General features: G+C 48.9%; 1 protein-coding gene across 2 annotated transcripts in view; it reads right to left on the bottom strand.

Annotated features, from left to right (window-relative positions):
- Positions 1 to 21,488, bottom strand: part of smyd5 (SMYD family member 5) — a 49,865-nt gene extending 28,377 nt beyond the window's left edge. Inside the window, exons 1-8 of one of the 2 annotated variants that reach the window (XM_085976090.1) lie at positions 21,363 to 21,488; positions 13,562 to 13,670; positions 11,692 to 11,831; positions 10,983 to 11,104; positions 7,643 to 7,712; positions 3,330 to 3,434; positions 1,129 to 1,191; positions 770 to 840 (exon numbers count right to left, since the gene is read on the bottom strand). In XM_085976090.1, coding sequence (XP_085832216.1) covers positions 770 to 840; positions 1,129 to 1,191; positions 3,330 to 3,434; positions 7,643 to 7,712; positions 10,983 to 11,104; positions 11,692 to 11,831; positions 13,562 to 13,670; positions 21,363 to 21,455 — 773 coding nt within the window. In that variant the 5' untranslated portion in view covers positions 21,456 to 21,488. The remainder of the gene's footprint in view (positions 1 to 769; positions 841 to 1,128; positions 1,192 to 3,329; positions 3,435 to 7,642; positions 7,713 to 10,982; positions 11,105 to 11,691; positions 11,832 to 13,561; positions 13,671 to 21,362) is intronic. The other variant, XM_085976080.1, reaches the window with a different exon arrangement.
- Positions 21,489 to 24,108: the final 2,620 nt, after the last annotated feature.

Raw genomic sequence — 24,108 nt, 5'->3', positions numbered from 1 at the left:
GGAAGGGAGGGCGAGAGGAAGGGAGGGAGGGAGGGAGGAAGGGAGGAAGGAGGAAGGGAGGGAAGGAGGAAGGGAGGGAGGGAGGGAAGGAGGAAGGGAGGGAAGGAGGGAGGGAAGAAGCAAGGGAGGAAGGAAGGGAGGGGAGGAAGGGAGGGGAGGAAGGGAGGGGAGGAAGGGAGGGGAGGGAGGGGAGGAAGGGGGGGAAGGAGGGGGTGGAGCCAGGGGAGGGAGTGGAGCCAGGGGAGGGAGTGGAGCCAGGGGAGGGAGTGTATGAATGTATATTTATGTATTTATGTATATTTATATACACTCAGGGATATATCTGTTTATACACTGTATGGATAGATCTGTATTTTTGTGTACAACCATGAGTGTTTTTCGATGCTTTGGCAACATAAGATGTACCTTGTCATGCCAATAAAGTGATTTGAATTGAATTGAATTGAGTGGAGCCAGGGGAGGGAGTGGAGCCAGGGGAGGGAAGGAAGGGGGGAGGGAAGCGGAGAGGAGGAGGGAAGGGGAGAGGAGGGGGGAAGGGGAGAGGAGGGGGGAAGGGGAGAGGAGGGGGGAAGGGGAGAGGAGGGGGGAAGGGGAGAGGAGGGGGGAAGGGGAGAGGAGGGGGGAAGGGGAGAGGAGGGGGGAAGGGGAGAGGAGGGGGGCAGGGGGGGAGGGAGGGGGAGAGGAGGGGGGCAGGGGGGGAGGGAGGGAGAGGGGAATTTAACGGTACTGACCGCACGCGCCTGCCCAGTCCAATTGGGGCGCGACCCACCTGGTCCCGATGCCTTGCCCGTTGGTTCCGACCAAAGCGAAGAGCGAGCGGAATCCCTCGGGAGTGAACCACTGCGAGGGGGCGAAAGAGAGAGAGAGGGCGTGAGAGAGATAGGGCGCGAGATAGTAAGAGACAGGGCGAGAGGGAGGGGGAGGGCGAGAGAGGGCGGGGGAGGGCGAGAGAGGGCAGGGGAGGGCGAGAGAGAGAGGGTGGGGGAGGGCGAGAGAGAGAGGGTGGGGGAGGGCGAGAGAGAGAGAACAATAGATGTCAAACCACATGGCCGAGGATAATCCGTGAGACACAATGAGGAACGCGTCCGGAGTGGTCATTAACCACCAGCCACCGCCGGCTGTGCTTACCCGGTTGATGCTGTCCTCGTAGAGAGCTTTGATGAAGAGCTGCTGCAACGTTTCCAACTGACCCTGAAGGAGAGCAGGAGACACATGAAACAACCAACAAGAGGTAGGAACTCACACCAGGAATAGAAACATAGAAGATAGGAGCAGGAGTAGGCCATTCGGCCCTTCCAGCCTGCTCCGCCATTCAATGAGATCATGGCTGATCATCCAAATTCAGTACCCGGTCCCTGCCTTCTCCCCATATCCCTTGATCCCTTTAGCCTTAAGAAATATATCCAACTCTGTGGCAGAGAATTCCACAGGTTCACCACTCTCTGGGTGAAGAAATTCCTCCTCATTTCAGTCCTAAATGGCTTACCCCTTATCCTTAGACTATGACCCCTGGTTCTGGACTCCCTGGCCATCAGAAACATCCTTCCTGCATCTAGTCTGTCCAGGCCTGACAGAATTTTATAGGTTTCGATGAGATCCCCTCTCAATCTTCTAAACTCCAGTGAGTATAAGCCCAATCGACACAATCTCTCCTCATACGTCATTCCTGCCATCCCAGGTATCAGCCTGGTGAATCTTCGCTGCACTCCTTCCATGGCAAGAACGTCCTTCCTCAGGTAAGGCGACCAAAACTGCACACAGTACTCAAGGTGCGGTCTCACCAAGGCCCTGTACAACTGCAGCAAGACATCCTTGTTCTTGTACTCGAACCCTCTTGCTACGAAGGCCAACATACCATTTGCCTTCTTAACCGCCTGCTGCACCTGCATGCTTACCTTCAGCGACTGGTGTACAAGAACACCCAGGTCTCTTTGCACTTCCTCTTCTCCCAATCTATTGCCAATCAAATAATAATCTGCCTTCCTGTTTTTGCCACCAAAGTGGATAACCTCACATTTATCCACATTATAGTGCATTTACCATGTTTCTGCCCAATCACCCAACCTGTCCAAATCGTGCTGGAGTTTCACGACATCCTCCTCACAGCATACCCTCCCACCCAGCTTTGTGTCGTCTGCAAATTTGGAGATATTACATCCAATTCCCTCGTCCAGATCATTAATATATATTGTGAACAGCTGGGGTCCTAGGACCGATCCTTGCGGTACCCCACTAGTCACTGCCTGCCACTCGGAAAACGACCCGTTTATTCCAACTCTTTGCTTTCTGTCCGCCAACCAGTTCTCTATGCAAGTCAATACCTTGCCCCCAATCCCATGTGCCTTAATTTTGAACGCTAATCTCTTATGCGGGACCTTATCGAAAGCCTTCTGAAAGTCCAAATACACCACATCCACTGGTTCTCCCTTATCTATTTTACCAGTTACATCCTCAAAAAATTCCAGTAGATTAGTCAAGCATGACTTACCTTTTGTAAATCCATGTTGACTTTGTCCGATCCAGTCATTGTTTTCCAAGTGCTCTGCTATTACATCTTTTATAATGGACTCTAGCATTTTCCCCACTACCGATGTCAAGCTTACCCGTCTATAATTCCCCGCCTTTTCTCTACCACCTTTAGGAGGAGGCCATTCAGCCCCTCGAGCCTGTTACACAGGAACAGGAGGAGGCCATTCAGCCCCTCGAGCCTGTTACACAGGAACAGGAGGAGGCCATTCAGCCCCTCGAGCCTGTTACACAGGAACAGGAGGAGGCCATTCAGCCCCTCGAGCCTGTTACACAGGAACAGGAGGAGGCCATTCAGCCCCTCGAGCCTGTTACACAGGAACAGGAGGAGGCCATTCAGCCCCTCGAGCCTGTTACATAGTGAGTTCAAATCCCACCAGGGCTGTTTGAGAAGTTGAAAGTTTAAAAAAATAAATCTGGAAATAAAAAGCCAGCGTGAATTAAAAAAAAACTGGGTCAGTAAGATCTTTTAGGGAAGGAAACCTGCCGTCCATACCCAGTCTGGGCCCATATGTGACTCCACAGCTACATGGTTTACTCTTTACCACCCTCTGACCCAGTCTAGCGGCCCACCACCTCCTTCTCAAGGGCAACTAGGGATGGGCAGTAAGTACCGGAATTGCCAGCGACGCCCACATCCGCAGAATGAATGGAAGAGGTGGAGCAGGGTGCCAAGGACAAGAGAGGTACCCTTTAATCCAACTGCACCCAGTAAGTTGGGGTATTGTTCACCCAGTAAGTTGGGTTATTTCCTGCCCTCTGATATTACAGACAATGGGGGTGCGGGCTGGTGAAATTCACACCTGGAATTTGTCCCCAATCAGTTTGTGAACTATCTCCTCCTCCTCGTTGGCTGTCCGGCTGCAGAACTGGGAGAAGAGCTTCATCCAGCGGCCTTTGTCTTTAGCCTTTGGTCAGAAAGAGACGTAGGAATTAGGAAGTTAAGCCGGCACTCTGGCATTGTCGACACACCGTCCCCTCCAAATCGCGAGACACGGTGGGTCAGAGAAGCAGATTTGCTCCAACCATTGTGTTCTTCAAACCTGAGAGCTGGTCAAAAAGTAGACACAGACTGGGAAATCTAGAGAAAGGATCATTGCTCACACAGCAAGACAGCACCGACATTAAGCAGATTAATAATATTTAGCGCAGTGCCTCAAACTACTCAGAAACATAGGAATTGTTGGGTGAAAATAGACCACGTTCTGTCTAGTTTGCCTTCTACCATTCAGGTAGTCGCACGATACAACAATAATGGGGTTGCTGCTTAATCGGAGCAATTAATCTCTATCAATGGCAGGAATTTTGCCGGTGCTCAGGGGGCGGGTTTGGAGGCTGGACATCCAGCAAAATTGCAAAGATTGACAGCGGGTCGGAAACCCGCCTCCAATCGATCTTTCCAGGCGTCGGGTCCCCGATTTGCGCATGGACCCGACACCTAGCAGCGGGAAGAGGATTATAGGCACTTAACTGCAAATTAATAGGTTGTTAACAGGCAGTTAAGAGGCTTTTTGCAATTTTGACAGGTCTACTGCGGGCTTCCCGACGTCTGGACACCACGCCAGGTAAGTGTGACGTGCTATGGGTCTACTGTAATGTTTGTGCATTGATGACAGCTGCAGAAGTGGTGTGAAGGATCCAATGGTGGACTGGTGAGTTTCAGAGGTAAGAAAATGTTGGGGAAAATCATTTTTAATGTATTCAGACTTTTCTGTAGGTGACGAGTTTTGAATTGTTTGTGTAGTCCCACCTCATTGGGAGAACCTCTCTCACCAGTGACAGATCGCTTCTGTAACCTCACCTGCAGCTGCCATTTGTTCTAGCCTAAGGAGGGAGTCACTGGAGAGCCTGGGTGCAAGGGCTCACCTTTGTACAGTGATTGTCAGTGTTTGCAGCACCTCAATGCTGTTCCACACAATGAATTACTTTTTGAAGTATAGTCGCGGTTGTTTTTTGAGAAAACGCAATGGCCATTTTACACATCGAGTTAAGACATGAATGTACATGAAAATTGTATTCGGTGATTTTTTTTTATTTGTTCATGGTATGTGGGCATCGCTGGCAAGGCCAGCATTTATTGCACATCCCTAATTGCCCTTCAGAAGGTGGTGGTGAGCCGCCTTCTTGAACCGCTGCAGTCCGTGTGGTGAAGGTGCTCCCACAGTGCTGTTAGGGAGGGAGTTCCAGGATTTTGACCCAGCGACGATGAAGAATCGGCCGATATACTTCCAAGCCACCACACGTGGAGCCGGCAACAGTGAGGAGGAGGCCGCGGTGATGAGGAGGACGGAGCGGCTGAGAGACATCGTGCTCCCACTGCCACTGGAAGCCATTGTATTGACTTCCTGAACACGGCGCTGTAAGAATAGCTGACGTGTCCCTACAGGGAGTAAGCATTCCATTGTAATTTGTACTTGTACTGGTTACATATGGCAAATAAAATTGAATTGAATTGAAGTCAGGATGGTGTGTGACTTGGAGAGGAACTTGGGAACACCACCACCTCCATTGCGCCTGTTGCCCTTGCCCTTTTAGGTGGTAGAGGTCGCGGGTTTGGGAGGTGCTGCCAAAGAAGCCTTGGCGAGTTGCTGCAGTGCATCTTGTAGATGGTGCACACTGCAGCCACGGTGCACCAGTGGTGGAGGGAGTGAATGTTTAAGGTGGTGGATGGGGTGCCAATCAAGTAGGCCGCTTTGTGTCTTGGATGGTGTCGAGAATCTTGTGTTGTTGGAGCTGCACTCATCCAGGCAAGTGGAGAGTATTCCATCACACTCCTTACTTGTGCCTTGCAGATGGTGGAAAAGCTTTGGGAAGTCAGGAGGTGAGACACTCGCCGCAGAATACCCAGCCTCTGACCTGCCCTTGTTGCCACAGTATTTATGTGGCTGGTCCAGTTAAGTTTCTGGTCAATGGTGGCTCCCCAGGATATTGATGGTTCGGGATTCGGTGATGGTAAAGCCGTTGAATGTCAAGGGGCGGTGGTTAGACTCTCTCTTGTTGGAGATAGTCATTGCCTGGCACCTGTGTGGTGGGAATGTTACCTGCCACTTATAAGCCTGAATGTCGTCCAGGTCTTGCTGCATGCAGGCATGGACTGCTTCATTATCTGAGGAGTTGCAAATGGCACTGAACAGTGTGCAATCATCAGCGAACATCCCACTTCTGACCTTATGATGGAGGGAAGGTCATTGATGAAGCAGCTGAAGATGTTGATTGAGGGATAAATATTGGCCCAGGACACCTGGGTGAACTCTTCTGCTCTTCTTTGAAATAGTGTGCTACGTCCACCCGAGAGCAGATGGGGCCTCGGTTTAACGTCTCATCCGAAACTCGGCACCTCGGACAGTGCAGCGCTCCCTCAGCACTGCAATAGGAGTGTCAGCCTGGATTTTTGTGCTCAAGTCTCTGGAGTGGGACTGGAGTGAAACCACAACCTGCTGACTCAGAGGCGAGGGTGCTACCCACTGAGCTACAGTAGACCCAGACATGAGCTGAGGAAACCCCAGTGGTGGAGAGCTTTGGGAACCATAGATCCAAAGTCACCTGTTCTCACCGCACCTCATGTCCCAAATTACTCGCATCCTGTGTCCCAAAATGTTATTTTCTGAAATAAATCTGAAATAATTGAATGAATCAATACTAACTGCTCCCATTGTCTCCCTAGGGAACCTATTCCACACAATGAATTACTTTTTTGAAGTATAGTCATGGTTGTTATATGGGAAAACACAACTGCCATTTTACACGTAGAGTCAAGATATTAATGACCATGAAAATTGTTTTTTTTGTGATGTTGACTGAGGAATAAATATTGAATCATAGAAATTTACAGCACAGGAGGCCATTTGGCCCATCGTGTCCGTGCCGGCCGACAAAGAGCTGTCCATCCTAATCCCACTTTCCAGCTCTTGGTCCGTAGCCCTGTAGGTTACCGCACTTCAAGTGAATATCCAAGTACTTTTTAACTGTGATGAGGGTCTCTGCCTCGACCACCCTTTCAGGCAGTGAGTTCCAGACTCCCACCACCCTCTGGGTGAAAACATTTCTCCTCAAATCCCCTCTAAACTTCCGACCAATTACTTTAAATTTATGCCCCTGGTTATTGGCCCTTTTGCTAAGGGAAATAGGTCCTTCCTATCCACTCTATCTAGGCCCCTCAGAATTTTATACACCTCAATTAGGTCTCCCCTCAACCTCCTCTGTTCCAAAGAAAACAACCCCAGCCTATCCAGTCTTTCCTCATAGCTAAAATTCCCCAGCCCAGGCAACATCCTCGTAAATCTTCTCTGCACCCCCTCCAGTGCAATCACATTCTTTCTGTAATGTGGTGACCAGAACTGCACGCAGTACTCTAGCTGCAGCCTAACTAGTGTTTTATACAGTTCAAGCATAACCTCCCTGCTCTTGCCTTTATTAGCTGAGGCATATAAGTATCCCATATGCCTTCTTAACCACCTTATCTACCAGTCCTGATACCTTCAGGGATCTGTGGACATGCACTCCAAGGTCCCTCTGATCCTCTGTACTTCTCAGTGTCCGGCCATTTGTTGTGTATTCCCATGTCTTGTTAGCCCTCCCCAAATGCATTAGCTCACACTTCTCCGGATCGGCCAGGACACCGGGGAGAACTCCCCCTGCTCTTCTTTGAACAGTGCCTTGGGTTCTTTTACATCCACCTGAGAGGACAGACGGGGCCTCGGTTCAACGTCTCATCTAAATGACGGCACCTCCGACAGTGCAGCGCTCCCTCAGTACTGCGTTGGAGTGTCAGTCTAGATTATGCGCTCAAGTCTCTGGAGTGGGACTTGACACCATGACCTTCTGACCGAGGCGAGAGTACTACCCACTGAGCCATGGCTGACAGTGTTTTGTTTTACATTAATGGCGCTATATGAATGCAAGTTGCTTTAGCCGAGGTCATCTGACGAGGGATGGAGACCTGGGGCGGGCCTGGCTCAGCTAAATCTCTGGTTAACCTTTGCCGATATGTCGGCAGATGGCGCCCCGGCTGACTTTGCTCCGAATAATTCACATCATTTACTGTATCTCGTTGGGGAAAAGTAAAACCCATCATCCACCAGCTCAGGTACAATAGTCTGGGAGTCTCTTCATTTACCTGTTTCACCATCGCAACCATCCTAGCCATTAGCATAATGCTGGCCGTCTCCGGAGGGTAATGCATGTTCCTGCAATAAAAGGAGAATATTGATTTACCGCTCAACGTCCCAGGACACTGCACCTGGAGAGTCGAGACCAAGTCTTCAGGAGAAGTGGGGTTAGAGGATGAGGGTCAATCGACCAGGGTGTGCAGACATGATTCATTCTAAAAATCATACATTTTTATATTACAATTAGAAATTCCTATGTGCTCATTTATCATGTAAACTTGTCACGCTGTAATTACACGCTCCTGCTACTTGTGGTGCTGCAGCACCTCCACTGGCAGGAGGTGTAATTACAGCGTGACAAGTTTACACAGAAAGTTTCCATTATACATAACAGAAATTTAACATGGGAAAAATTGACAGCAAGTGCGCATAGACATTAATCTTTATTATATCATTTATAAAATATTTGTTTTTTTTACTGCTGGTGGAAACATAGAAGATAGGAGCAGGAGTAGGCCATTCGGCCCCTCGAGCCTACTCCGCCATTCAATGAGATCATGGCTGATCATCCAAATTCAGTACCCTGTCCCTGCCTTCTCCCCATATCCCTTGATCCCTTTAGCCTTGAGAAATATATCTAACTCCTTCTTGAATATATTTAATGAATTGGCCTCAACTGCTGTTATAAATCTCATCATCAAGAAACTACTCATGAAATAACACTGGATGGCCAGCTGGTGGCGCCGTCCAAGGAGTATAAATACTCAGGCGTGGGCCCAGCTTACCAGGGACATTTTGTAAGACAAGGAACTAGTGAAGTACAACTAGACCTCCATGTTCTGAAACAAGTTGATTAAAGCCTTGCTTTATACTCAAACCAAGTGTGTAGTGAATTTTATTACGTCAACTGCCTTCTGTGGTAGAGAATTCCACAGTTCACCACTCTCTGGGTGAAGAAATTCCTCCTCATCTCAGTCCTAAATGGCTTACCCCTTATCCTTAGACTATGGCCCCTGGTTCTGGACTCCCCCACCATCGGGCACATCCTTCCTGCATCTAGTCTGTCTAGTCCTGTTAGAATTTTATAAGTTTCAATGAGATCCCCTCTCATTCTTCTAAACTCCAGCGAGTATAAGCCCAATCGACCCAATCTCTCCTCATACGTCATTCCTGCCATCCCAGGTATCAGCCTGGTGAATCTTCGCTGCACTCCCTCCATGGCAAGAACATCCTTCCTCAGATAAGGCGACCAAAACTGCACACAATACTCAAGGTGTGGTCTCACCAAGGCCCTGTACAACTGCAGCAAGACATCCTTGCTCCTGTACTCGAACCCTCTCGCTACGAAGGCCAACATACCATTTGCCTTCTTAACCGCCTGCTGCACCTGCATGCTTACCTTCAGCGACTGGTGCACAAGGACACCCAGGTCTCTTTGCACTTCCCCTTCTCCCAATCTATTGCCGTTCAGATAATAATCTGCCTTCCTGTAGGGTGATCGGCTCAAAACAGGAGCCACTGCCCTGCAATACCTCACTCAAGTGGCGGTTTCTTCATGTCTGCGAGCGCCGGCAGGCTTCTCGACCATGGACGGCATCACAGCCGAGCCGAATCCTGCCCTCAAACGGCTTCCACTCACAAGCACGTTCCAGGAGCAGTCACCGGATCAGGGGCAGGAACCACGCCTGATTTCCACCCCCCACCCCATTTCCTGCACATCTCGGGCCGCCGAGGCCAACACCCCCCCCCCAATACGTTCTGCGCCCCGCATCTCAGGAAGGATATACTGGCCTTGGAGGGGGAGCAGTGCAGATTCACCAGAATGATACCAGGGTTAAATTATGAGGACAGGTTGCACAGACTGGGCTTGAATTCACTTGAGTTTAGAAGATTAAAAGGTGATCTAATTGAGGTGCTGAAGATGATTAAAGTATTTGATGGGGCAGAGAGAAATAATTTCCTGTGGTGGTGGGGGGAGTCCAGAATAAGTGAGCATAACCTAAAAATTAGAGCCAGGCCATTCAGGGGTGATGTCAGGAAGCACTTCTTCACACAAAGGGTGGTGGAAATCTGGAACTCTCTCCCCAAAAAGCTGTGGATCAACTGCTATAAATCCACCTTGCCAGCATCACCTGCATCCTGAGAACAACATGTATCCAATTCCCTTTTGAAAGTTACTATTGAATCTGCTTCCACCGCCCTTTCAGGCAGCGCGTTCCAGATCACAACAACTTGCTGTGTAAACAAATATCCTCCTCATCTCCCCTCTGGTTCTTTTGTCAATCACCTTAACTCTGTGTCCTCTGGTTACCGACCCTCCTGCCACTGGAAACAGTTTCTCCTTATTTACTCTATCAAAACCCCTCATGACTAGGTTGCATTTTCTGGAGGTGGGGAGATCTCTGCGTTCCAGAATGCCCATTACTCCCACAGCGAGGGGTCAGGGTCTTTGTGGTTAGGAAGGGGAGCGTTCTGAGGTTTTCCCCCCCCACCCTCCCCTAAAAGGTGCCGACTGCAGCTGGGGTGCAGATACCGCCCGCCCTCTGCTACCTTGCGAGTGCCTGGACGGTGAGTCTGGTCAGGCTATTCGACAGGCTAGGGCATCACTGTTGCTGCTCTCGCCCGGCATTTACACGCGCCTTCCAGCAGGGGCCGCTGGATAGTGATCGGGAGCCAGGACCAGGATCGGTGATTGCTTGGTCCCAGCCTAGGAGCCCCGACTGGCTCAGGTAAGGCAACGCGGTGAAGTTAGGGAACTGCAACTCACCCCGTGCTCTGTGCAACTCCGGACGGTGAATTCACCCAGTGCGCCATCCAGGGAAGTTAAGACAGGTTTGTTCCAAATTCATTCTGGGAATGTGGGTGTCGGGGGCAAGGCCCAGCATTTATTGCCCACCCCTGGTCACCCCTGAGAAGGTGGTGGTGGTGAGCCGCCTCTTGAACCGCTGTGGGTTTGATACGACCGAGTGGCTTCCTCGGCCACTTCAGAGCGCAGTTAAGAATCAACCACGTCGGTGTGGGGACTGGAGTCACGTATAGGCCCAGACCAGGTGAGGACGGCAGGTTTCCTTCCTCAAAGGGCGTTTAGTGAACCAGATGGGCTTTTACGACAATCCGGCAGCTTCCTGGTCACTTTTATTGACTCCAGCTTTTTATTCCCAGATTTAAAATAAAACTAAAATTCAAATTCTCAAACTGCCCTGGTGGGATTTGAACTCTCTGGATTATTAGTCCAGGCCTCTGGATCACTGGCCCAGCAACCAGTGACCACTACACTACTGCACCCAGGACTGGACACACACGTAAGGCTCGCCTCGCGCGAGAGAGGACAGACTCGCAGATACTCACCGCCAACCTTCCTGCAGCTTGTTCAGCGGATGCTGAGGGTCGTCTATCGAGGGACCAAGGCACAGAACCTGGTGGTACTGCTTCAATGCAGCCTGCCTGCACTCAACGCTACAGTACAACACCTAGAGGAGAACGTATCGCCAGTTAGAGGCTCCGCCCTGCATCCCACAGCCCGAGGCTCCGCACTCCATCCCACAGCCCGAGGCTCCGCACTCCATCCCACAGCCCCCCCCCCCCCCCCCCCCCCCCCGTTAGAGGGTCCACACTCCATCCCACGGCCCCCCCCACTGTTAGAGGCTCCGCACTCCATCCCACAGCCCCCCCCCCCCCGTTAGAGGGTCCACACTCCATCCCACAGCCCCATCCCCACTGTTAGAGGGTCCGCACTCCATCCCACAGCCCCGCCCCCACTGTTAGAGGCTCCACCCCATCCCACAGCCCCTCCCCCACTGTTACAGGCTCCGCGCTCCATCCCACGGCCCCTCCCCACTGTTAGAGGCTCCGCCCCATCCCACGGCCCCTCCCCACTGTTAGGGGTCCGCATTGGATCTCCCTGGTGTTGGAGGGTTTGGAGATGATCCCGTGACCTGCCACCCGTACAGTGCTACCCCCTCCACCCGATCCTAATAGTGAACACGTTATTCTGACACGGATAAACTGATGATGGTGAAATCGCGGCTCTCTCGCACTGAAGCAGAACGTCCCTTACCAAACACACTGGACAGGTAACAAGGAGATCCTTCCGGACGCTGCACTGCTCCGGGTACGGAAGAATCAGGCTGGGGTTTCCCGATAGTCTGCGGCTGTTCTCCTCTGCCGTTTCCAGGGACCTCATACAGTAGTCACACGCTGCAGAGAAATTCAACCAACTGAAGGCATTGTATCCATTGTAGAGCTCCCTCTACACTGTCCCATCAAACACTCCCAGGGCAGGTACAGCACGGGTTAGATACAGGGTAAAGCTCCCTCTACACTGTCCCATCAAACACTCCCAGGGCAGGTACAGCACGGGTTAGATACAGAGTAAAGCTCCCTCTACACTGTCCCATCAAACACTCCCAGGGCAGGTGCAGCACGGGTTAGATACAGAGTAAAGCTCCCTCTACACTGTCCCATCAAACACTCCCAGGGCAGGTACAGCACGGGTTAGATACAGAGTAAAGCTCCCTCTACACTGTCCCATCAAAGACTCCCAGGGCAGGTACAGCACGGGTTAGATACAGAGTAAAGCTCCCTCTACACTGTCCCATCAAACACTCCCAGGGCAGGTACAGCACAGGCTAGATACAGAGTAAAGCTCCCTCTATATTGCTTCTGTTAACTATCCTGTGTATCTGTATGGAAAGTGTGCCTGTGGAGAGCTGGTGGGGACAGGACCTGGTGTGACCCTCCCCAAATGAAGACCCTGCTCGGGTTCCCCGTCTGAGCTCCACCTGGTGAGTGACCACCGGGGCGAGGAGCAACTGATTCAAGCACTGGATAAGATTCCCTTCCCCGAAGGACACGAATGAACCAGCCAGGTTTTCTGACAATCCAATACCTTTTAATGGTCTCTTTATCTGGAGCCAGCTCACCAATTCCCAGGGTTGAAGTCCACGACTTGGGATTTGGTCGGTTGACTTGCGGTGGTGGGATTTGAACTCATGACCTGTGGATTGCTGGTCAAGTGGCAGAACAGCTCGGCCTCCGTCCCCAGCTCAATGAGGTGCACCTGAGCCGAAGGGTGGAGATTTCAGGGGCTGGGATGGGTCAGATTTACAAGAAATTATACCAGAACTGAGGGGGTACAGCTAGCAGGAAAGATTGAACAGGCTCAAAGAGAAGACTGAGGGGTGACCTGATAGAGGTCTAAGATTATGAAAGGGTTTGATGGGTAGACGTAGAGAAGATGTTTCCACTCGTGGGCGAGACCAGAACTAGGGCCCATCAATATAAGATGTCACTAATAAATCCAATAGGGAATTCAGGAGAAACTTCTTTACCCAGACAGTGGTGAGAATGTGGAACTCGCTACCACAGGGAGTGGTTGAATACTAATACATCTATGCAAATAGCGTAGATGCCTTTAAGGGGAAGCTAGATAAACACATGCGCGAGAAAGGAATAGAAGGTGATGTTAAAGGGGTTAGATGAAGAGGGGTGGGAGGAGGCTCGTGTGGAGCATAAACACCGGCACGGGCCAGTTGGGCTGAATGGCCTGTTTCTGTGCTGTAAATACGACGCAATTGTATGTAAATTATATGCAATTCTATGCATGTGCTATGCAATTGCATGCAAATTCAATGTAAATGATATGCAAATATAGGCAAATTGTGTGATTATGTGTAAATTCTATGTAATTGCGTGTAAATTTGATGCGGCCATGCAAATTATATGTAATTGTATGCGAGTGCTATGTAAATATATGCAAATTCTATGCAATTGTATATAAATTTGATGTAATTCAAGTGCACTTTGAGCTCAGCGCCACTCGGTTTTGTGCATTGGCCCAACAAGTTGTGGGGGAGGGGTTGCGATGGGAACACAGTACATCGATGTGCGAGTCAGCGAGCGAGGTCCGGTCTGGCTCGTTACCTCACCTTTGTATTTGTACAAGGCGTTCCACAGGAACTGGGCCGAAACGACGGGCTGCTCCACAAAGATGGTCTCCCCTTTCCTTATAGCCTTACTGGCGAAGAGTCCTTTCCCCTTGGAACAAGAGAAAGCAAAAATGGATCAGCCTCGGCAGAAACACAAAACGCAGCAGGGCTGCCCACGGCAGAAAGAGACAAGGGAGCAGGTCAACGTCCCAGGTGCAGACCCTCGACCAGAGCGGCAGCGCAGGAGGAGGCCATTCGTCCCATCCAACTGGTGCAATTGTTCAACAATCTGTTCTACCCCCATTTCCACCATTTTCTTAAATTTCCTACATAGTTGTGTAACTATCTCCTACATGTATGTATATATTTCCTATAGGTTTGTATTTATTTTCTACACAGTCTGTATGTATTTCCTATAGGTCTGTATATGTTTCTATATAGTTCTGCATATATATCCTATTCAAGTCTCCAGCCCTCCAGGATTGGCCGGGCGTCTCCGGGAATTAAAGGTTAATCTCCAGGAATTAAAGGTTAATCTCCAGGACACTGCTGCCAGCAACCTGGGGGGAAGAAATTATAGGGGCATTAAAATAACTGGTGTTTTTTCCCCGTTTTCTTTGATCAAGTTTCTTTATTAGTTATAATATAAATAAAAGGGAAAAAGGTTGTTTGACTGACAGTCAAGATTCAGCCAATTGGGTGACAACGAGCCTGTTCACTTGCCCGGTAACGTGGGAAGATCATGATCCAGACATGTCAGGCCACCAATCGTGGGAGCATGTGATGGAACCTCTATGTCCTATAGTTCTGTATATATTCCCCATACAGATTCTGTATAATTTTCCTATAGTTCTGTATATATTTTATATATACTGTTGTGTGTACTTTGTATATAGTTCTGTCTATATTTCCTATATGATTCTATATATTTTCCTATGTGGTTATGTACATATTTCCTATAAGGTTCCGTGTATATTTACTAATGGTTCCATGTATATTTCCTATACTGTTCCATGTATATTTCCTATACCATTATGTATGTATTTTCTATACAGTTACATAAGAACATAAGAAATAGGAGCAGGAGTCGGCCATTCGGCCCTTCGAGCCTGCTCCGCCATTCAATGAGATCATGGCTGATCTTCTGCCTCAACTCCATTCACTGGCCCTATCGCCATATCCCTTGATGCCCTCACTAGTCAGAAATCTATCAACTTCTGTTTTGAATATACCCAATGACTGAGCGTCCACAGCCCTCTGGGGTAGAGAATTCCAATGATTCACCACCCTCTCTGAAGAAATTTCTCCTCATCTCAGTCCTGAATGGCCTACCCTTTATCCTGAGGCTGTGGCCCCTGGTTCTAGACTCCCCAGCCAAGGGACACATTCTCCCAGCATCCACCCTATGAAGCCCTGTAATAATTTTGTATGCTTCAATGAGATCCCCTCTCATTCTTCTGAATTCAAGAGAATACAGGCCTAGTTTACTCAATCTCTTGTCATACGACAGTCCCGCCATCCCAGGAATCAATCTCGTGAACCTTCGTTGCACTCCCTCTATGGTAAGTATATCCTTCCTTAGGTAAGGAGACCAAAATTGTACACAGTACTCCAGGTGTGGTCTCACCAAGGTCCTATATAATTGGAGTAAGACTTCTTTACTCCTGTACTCAAATCCTCTTGTAATGGAGGCCAGCATACCATTTGCCTTCCTAATGGCTTGCTGCACCTGCACATTCACTTTCAGTGACTCATGTACAAGGACACCCAGGTGCCTTTGAGCATCTGCATTCCCCAATCTTTCACCATTTAGGAAATACTCTGCCTTTCTGTTTTTTCTACCAAAGTGGATAACTTCACATTTATCCACATTATATTCCATCTGCCATGTTCTTGCCCACTCACTGAGCCTGTCGAGATCCCCTTGAAGCCTTTTCACAACTGACACTGCCACCTAGCTTTGTATCATCAGCAAATTTGGAAATGTTACATTTAGTCCCCTCATCCAAATCATTGATATAGATTGTGAATAGCTGGGGCCCAACCACCGATCCTTGCGGTACCCCACTAGTCACAGCCTGCCATCCTGAAAAAGACCCGTTTATCCCTACTCTTTGTTTTCTGTCTGTTAACCAATTCTCAATCCATGCTAGTGTATTACCCCCAATTCCATGTGCCCTAATTTTGTTCACCAACCTCTTGTGTGGGACCTTATTGAAGGCCTTCTGAAATCCAGATACACCACATCTACCGGTTCCCCTTTGTCTACTCCACTAGTTACATCCTCAAAGAACTCCAATAGGTTCGTTAAACAGGATTTCCCTTTCATAAATCCATGTTGACTCTGCCCAATCTTACTATTAGTTTCTAAGTGCCCAGTTATTGCATCCTTTATAATAGATTCCAGCATTTTCCCAACTACTGATGTGAGGCTAACAGGTCTGTAATTCCCCGTTTTCTCTCTCCCTCCTTTCTTAAATAGCGGGGTTACATTTGCTATCCTCCAATCTGCAGGAACCATTCCAGAATCTATAGAATTTTGGAAGATGACAACCAATGTGTCCACTATTCCAATGGCCACCTCTTTCAAAACCCTCGGATGTAGGTCATTCGGTCCTTGGGATTTATCGACTTTTAGTCCAATTAATTTTGCTAGTACTGTTTTTTTACTAATAATAATTTCTTTAAGTTCCTCATTCTCGCCACACCCTTGGTTTTCTCGTATTTCTAGGAGGATTTTTGTGTCTTCCTCCGTGAAGACAGAAACAAAGTACAGTAAGCTCTTGTTTAAACGGCACTTAATCATCCGGAATTCTCTAATAACCGGCAAAATTGATACTCAGAAAACAACACCTCAATAACCGGAAATGTTGCCGAGTCCAAGTCTTAGTTTCTGTTTGCTTCAGAATATTGAGAGTGGCAGCTACTTTAGAATTGAATATGTGTTTCCCAGAGACTCAATGGATGAGCTCATTTTTCAGTATGTTACTCACAGAAATCACAGAATCCCCACAGTGCAGATAGAGGCCATTTCGGCCCATCGAGCCTGCACCGACACATATCCCACCCGATCCCCGTAACCCCTACACCAACACATATCCCACCCTATCCCCGTAACCCCACATATTTAATCCCCCTAACACTAAGGGTCAATTTATCATAGCCAATCAACCTAACCCGCACATCTTTGGACTGTGGGAGGAAACCGGAGCACCCGGAGGAAACCCACGCAAACACGGGGAGAATGTGCAAACTCCACACAGACAGTCGCCCGAGGCCGGATTCGAACCCGGGTCTCTGGCGCTGTGAGGCAACAGTGCTAACCACTAGTGCCATATAGACTAGGGAAGTCCCAGATTCTATTGCCAATTTTTCAGTATGTTACTGTGCCATATAGACTAGGGAAGTCCCAGGTTCTATTGCCGATTCGATGTGAAATTGATTTTCTGAAATCACTGGATTCTCTTGGGATGCTGAGAAATTTCTTTTTAAAACTTACGGGGTTTGTTTTTTTGCTGTTTCTCTTTGCTCATCATTGTAACAAATGACAGTGCTGGGAAATGGAGCACTTGTTGGCGAGAGGAGTTAACGTCAAGGACAGTCAGATTATGCACTCAATCCCTGTCGAAGAGAAAGAGCTGAATTTTCTCCATTTGGAGGTTGACAGGTGCATGTTAACCGCCCGATGGATTCATGGCTGTCAGGTGATGGGTCGGAAATCTTCAGTTGTATAGGGAATAATATACAGTTGGTAGGGAATAATAAATACTTCATAGGGACTTACCCAGAGGAAAAAGTTGACTGGCTGTTGGTGAGTTAGGTAGAGATTGAAATGTGAGTGTGGATAAGCTATAGTGGATAAGTTACTTGGAGGTCAATGTACACTTGCCAGTGAAAGCTGAAAATTGATGTCCAGATAAGGATTATACCAGATAAAAGTTGGTCATATTATGTAAATAGCATTCAAATCTTATTTTATTTTTGTTTGTTAAAAATAGCCTCGGTAGATATACCTCTCCGTTATCCAGAATTTTCAATCAACCGGCACCATCCCGGTCCCGTCGGTGCCGGATACGAAAGAATTTACTGTATTTATTTAATTTCCCTGCCATTTCCTCATTCCCCATTATAAATTCTCCCGTCTCTGACTGTAAAGGACCTAGATTTACCTTCGCCAGTCTTTTCCTTATTCACATAACTATAGAAGCTTTTACAATCCGTTTTTATATATTTCGCTAGTTTGTGCTCATATTCCATTTTCCTTTTCTTTATCAATTTCTTGGTCCCCCTTTGCTGATTTCTAAAAAGATCCTAATCCACAGGCTGACAGCTTTTTCTGGCAACTTTATAAGCTTCCTCCTTTGACTTAGTACTAGCTTTAATTTCTTTTGTTAGCCATGGTTGGATCACTTTTCCTTTTGGGTATTTATGCCCTAGAGGAATATATGTTTGTTGCAAATTATGCATTATTTCCTTGAATGTTAGCCATTGTATGTCCACCTTCATACCTTTTAGTGTAGTCTCCCAATCTACCATGGCCAACTTGTCCCTCATACCCTTGTAGTTTCCTGTTTAGACTGAAGACCTTAGTTTCAGATTGGACTACATCACTCTCAAACTTAATGTAAAATTCAATCATATTATGGTCACTTGTCCCTAAAGGCCCCTTTACCACAAGATTATTGATTAGCCCTTTCTCATTACACAGTACCAAGTCCAGAATAGCCTGTTCCTGGTTGGTTCCTCCACATACTGATCCAGGAAACCATCTCACATGCATTCCAAGAATTTGTCCTCTACACCATTAGTGGTAATTTGATTTGCCCAGTCAATATGTAGATTAAAGCCCCCCATGATTACCGTATTGCCCTTGTTACATGCACGTTATATATATATTATAGATAAGCATATGAGGGAGAAGGGAATAGAGGGTTATGCTGATAGAGTTAGATGAGGAAAGACAGGAGGAGGCTCGAGTGGAGCATAAACGCCGGCATGGACTGGTTGGGCCAAATGGCCTGTTTCTGTGCTGCACATCCTATGTAATCCTATGTATATATATCCTAATACGGTTCTGTATTTATTTCCTGTGTGTCTGCGTCTAAATCCCTTGTGTCTACTTCCTCAGTGCGCCTGTGTCTACTTCCCCCATGCGCCTGTGTCGAGTACCCCCTGCGCCTGTGTCGAGTTCCCCGTGCGCCTGTGTCGAGCTCCCCCCGCGCGCCTGTGTGGAGCTCCCCCCGCGCGCCTGTGTCGAGCTCCCCCCGCGCGCCTGTGTCGAGCTCCCCCCGCGCGCCGGTGTCGAGCTCCCCCCGCGCGCCGGTGTCGAGCTCCCCCCGCGCGCCGGTGTCGAGCTCCCCCCGCGCGCCGGTGTCGAGCTCCCCCCGCGCGCCGGTGTCGAGCTCCCCCCGCGCGCCGGTGTCGAGCTCCCCCCGCGCGCCGGTGTCGAGCTCCCCCCGCGCGCCGGTGTCGAGCTCCCCCCGCGCGCCGGTGTCGAGCTCCCCCCGCGCGCCGGTGTCGAGCTCCCCCCGCGCGCCGGTGTCGAGCTCCCCCCGCGCGCCGGTGTCGAGCTCCCCCCGCGCGCCGGTGTCGAGCTCCCCCCGCGCGCCGGTGTCGAGCTCCCCCCGCGCGCCGGTGTCGAGCTCCCCCCGCGCGCCGGTGTCGAGCTCCCCCCGCGCGCCGGTGTCGAGCTCCCCCCGCGCGCCGGTGTCGAGCTCCCCCCGCGCGCCGGTGTCGAGCTCCCCCCGCGCGCCGGTGTCGAGCTCCCCCCGCGCGCCGGTGTCGAGCTCCCCCCGCGCGCCGGTGTCGAGCTCCCCCCGCGCGCCGGTGTCGAGCTCCCCCCGCGCGCCGGTGTCGAGCTCCCCCCGCGCGCCGGTGTCGAGCTCCCCCCGCGCGCCGGTGTCGAGCTCCCCCCGCGCGCCGGTGTCGAGCTCCCCCCGCGCGCCGGTGTCGAGCTCCCCCCGCGCGCCGGTGTCGAGCTCCCCCCGCGCGCCGGTGTCGAGCTCCCCCCGCGCGCCGGTGTCGAGCTCCCCCCGCGCGCCGGTGTCGAGCTCCCCCCGCGCGCCGGTGTCGAGCTCCCCCCGCGCGCCGGTGTCGAGCTCCCCCCGCGCGCCGGTGTCGAGCTCCCCCCGCGCGCCGGTGTCGAGCTCCCCCCGCGCGCCGGTGTCGAGCTCCCCCCGCGCGCCGGTGTCGAGCTCCCCCCGCGCGCCGGTGTCGAGCTCCCCCCGCGCGCCGGTGTCGAGTCCCCCCGCGCGCCGGTGTCGAGTCCCCCCGCGCGCCGGTGTCGAGTCCCCCCGCGCGCCGGTGTCGAGTCCCCCCGCGCGCCGGTGTCGAGTCCCCCCGCGCGCCGGTGTCGAGTCCCCCCGCGCGCCGGTGTCGAGTCGCCCCGCGCGCCGGTGTCGAGTTCCTCAATGCCTGAGTCTATTTGTGTGTCAGCTGTGGCTCAGTGGGCAGCACTGTCGCCTCTGAGTTAGAAGGTTGTGGGTTCAGGGCCCACTCCAGACACTTGACCACAAAAATCTAGGCTGACACTCCATTGCAGTGCTGAGGGAGTGCTGCACTGTTGGAGGGAGTGCTGCACTGTTGGAGGTGCCGTCATTCAGATGAGACGTTAAACCGAGGCCCTGTCTGCTCTCTTAGGTGGACGTAAAAGATCCCATGGCAATATTTTGAAAGAAAGACTTGTATTTCTATAGCGTCTTTCACGACCAGCGTAAGTGCCAAAATGCTTTACAGAAAATGAAGTACTTATTGAAGTCTAGTCACTGTTATAACGTAGGAAACGCGGCAGATAGCTCCCACAAACAGCAATGTGATAAAGACCAAATAATCTGTTTTAGTGATGTTGGTTGAGGAATAAATATTGGCCCAGGACACCGGGGAGAACTCCCCTGCTTTTCTTCGAAATAGTGCCATGGGATCTGTTTACATCCACCCGAGAAAGCAGTCGGGGCCTCGGTTTAACTTCGCATCCGAAAGACGGCACCTCCGACAGTGCAGCGCTCCCTCTAAGGATAAGGGGTAAGCTATTTAGGACAGAAATGAGGAGGAATTTCTTCACCCAGAGAGTGGTGAACCTGTGGAATTCTCTACCACAGAAGGCAGTTGAGGCCAATTCATTAAATATATTCAAGAAGGAGTTGGATATATTTCTTAAGGCTAAAGGGATCAAGGGAGAAAGCAGGTACCGGGTACTGAGTTTAGATGATCAGCCATGATCTCATTGAATGGCGGAGCAGGCTCGAGGGGCTGAATGGCCGACTCCTGATCCTATCTTCTATGTTTCTATGTTATCTTCTATCTATGTTTCTATGTTTCAGCACTGCACTGGGAATGTCAGCCTAGATCTTGTGCTCAAGTCTCTGCAGCAGGACGCGAACCCACGACCTTCTGACTGGGAGGGGAGAAAGAGGGAGAGAGTGCTACCCACTGATCCACAGCTGACACACGAAGAAGAGCAGGAGAGTTCTCCCCGGTGTCCTGGGGCCAATATTTATCCCTCAATCAACACCTGGTCATTATCACATTGCTGCTTGTGGGATCTTGCTGTGCGCAAAACTGGCTGGCCGCGTTTCCCACGTTACAACAGCGACTACAGGTCAAAAAAAAGTACTACCTTGGCTGTGAAGCGCTTCGGGACGGCCTGCAGTGGTGAAAGGCGCTGGAGAAAGAGCAAAACTTCTTTCTTTCTGTGTGTTTTTTGCGGCCTGTCCCGGTGCCGTCGCCTCGCTGGCGATGAGCCGGTTGCCCCGGGCCCCCCTCGCCCCACCCCCGGGCCTCCCCTCTCCCCGCTCCCTCTCACCTTCAGGGTGCTGATGAAGCGAACCTCTACCCGGGAGCTGGCGGCCGCGGGCTCCGGGCACAGCGAGAAGAGTTCGCACATGGGAGCCGCCATCTTCCTCTCCTCTCACCCCTGACCCCCGACTCCCGACCCCGGCCAGCAGCGGCCAATCAGCGCCGAGCCCCGCCTCACAGCCCTGGGTTGTGCAACCTGGACCCATCAATCTACAATTAATTAATCTAAACACTGTAAATAATCTGGGCCCATCAGTCTACAATTAATATAAATAGTGTAACTAATATGGGCTCATCAATCTACAATGAATCTAAACACTGTAAATAATCTGGGTCCATCAATCTACAATTAATATAAACACTGTAAATGATCTGGGCCCATCAATCTACAATGAATCTAAACACTGTAAATAATTTGGGCCCATCAATCTACAATTAATCTAAACACTGAAAATAATCTGGGCCCATCAATCTACAATTAAGCTAAACACTGTAAATAATCTGGGCCCATCAATCTACAATTAATCTAAACACTGAAAATAATCTGGGTCCATCAATCTACAATTAATCTAAACACTGAAAATAATCTGGGCCCATCAGTCTACAATTAATCTAAATAGTGTAACTAATATGGGCTCATCAATCTACAATTAATCTAAACACTAAATAACCTGGACGCATCAATCTACAATTAATCTAAATAGTGTAATTAATATGGGCTCATCAATCTGCAATTAATCTAAACACTGTAAATAATCTGGGTCCATCAATCTACAATTAATCTAAACACTGTGAATAATCTGGGCCCATCAATCTACAATTAATCTAAACACTGTAAATAATCTGGGCCCATCAATCTACAATTAATCTAAACACTGTAAATAATCTGCGTCCATCAATCTACAATTAATCTAAACACTTTAAATAATCTGGGCCCATCAAACTGCAATTAATCTAAACACTGAAAATAATCTGGGTCCATCAATCTACAATGAATCAAAACACTGTAAATAATCTGGGCCCATCAATCTACAATTAATCTAAACACTGTAAATAATCTGGGTCCATCAATCTACAATGAATCTAAACACTGTAAATAATCGGGGTCCATCAATCTACAATTAATCTAAACACTGTGTAAATAATCTGGGCCCATCAATCTACAATTAATCTAAACTTTGTAAATAATGTGGGCCCATCAATCTATAATTCATCTAAACACTGTAAATAATCTGGGCCTATCAATCTACAATTAGTCTAAACACTGTAAATAATCTGGGCCCATCAATCTACAATTAATCTAAACACTGTAAATAATCTGGGTCCATCAATCTACAATTAATCTAAACACTGTAAATAATCTGGGCCCATCAATCTACAATTAATCTAAACAATGTAAATAATCTGGGTCCATCAATCCACCATTAATCTAAACTTTGTAAATAATGTGGGCCCATCAATCTACAATTAATCTAACCACTGTGTAAATAACCTGGGCCCTTCAATCTACAATTAATCTAAACTTTGTAAATAATGTGGGCCCATCAATCTACAATTAATCTAAACACTGTAAATAATCTGGGCCCATCAATCTACAATTAATATAAACACTGTAAATAATCTGGGCCCATCAATCTAAGATTAATCTAAACAGTGTAAATAATCTGGGCCCATCAATCTTCAATTAATCTAAACAGTGTAAATAATCTGGGCCCGTTAATCTACAATGAAATTGAACACTGTAAATAATCTGGGCCTATCAATCTACAATTAATCTAAACAATGTAAATAATGTGGGCCCATCAATCTACAATTAATCTAAACACTGTAAATAATCTGGGCCCATCAATCTACAATTAATCTAACACTGTAAATAATCTGGGTAAATCGATCTGCAATGAATCTAAACACTGTAAATAATTTGGGCCCATCAATCTACAATGAATCTAAACACTGTAAATAATCTGGGTCCATCAATCTACAATTAAGCTAAACACTGTAAATAATCTGGGCCCATCAATCTACAATTAATCTAAACACTGTAAATAATCTGGGCCCATCAATCTACAATTAATCTAAAGACTGTGTAAATAATCTGGGTCCATCAATCTACAATTAATCTAAACACTGTAAATAATCTGGGTCCATCAATCTACAATTAATCTAAACACTGTAAATAATCTGGGCCCATCAATCTACAATTTGTTGTGTCTGTGTGTTGATAGAGACACTGAAGACAGGAGTTGGTTTCATAGGTGTTTACTAAACAAAGTCTGGAGGGGAACTAACGGATACAACACAATATACAGGTTTATATAGCCCGAGTGGCCATTACCGGAATTACAGCATACATGGGGCTCTTAAAGGCACATACACTACAATTCCTCCCCTTTTAGCTAACCAGTACATAATATTTTAAGTAATTATTAATTACATGTTATAAGAAAAATAATATACACATTGCTGCAGTTAATTAATTATAAGTCAGTCTCTCTGGAGGCTTCCTGACTCAGTCCGGATAACGCCTCGGTGGTGTAGTAGTTTCTGGTGGTGTAGTAGGTTCTTTTGGCAAGGCTGATTCAGCTTGAATGCCAGTGTCGGGTTCATCGGGTTCCAGTATCACCGGATCGGAGGTAGATATGGGTATCTCTACTTCATCGTTAGGCGTATAGAGTTGTGGTGTAGGTTGTCCCTTTTCGGATGACTCTATGATTTGGTCAGCATGGTGCCTTATTATGCATTCTCCGATGTCC

The sequence above is a fragment of the Somniosus microcephalus genome, chromosome 2 (genome assembly GCF_052327205.1).
Source record: "Somniosus microcephalus isolate GS21.2 chromosome 2, FLI_Smic_1.0, whole genome shotgun sequence".
Taxonomy (NCBI): domain Eukaryota; kingdom Metazoa; phylum Chordata; class Chondrichthyes; order Squaliformes; family Somniosidae; genus Somniosus; species Somniosus microcephalus.
This window is presented reverse-complemented; position numbering and strand designations above follow the sequence as displayed.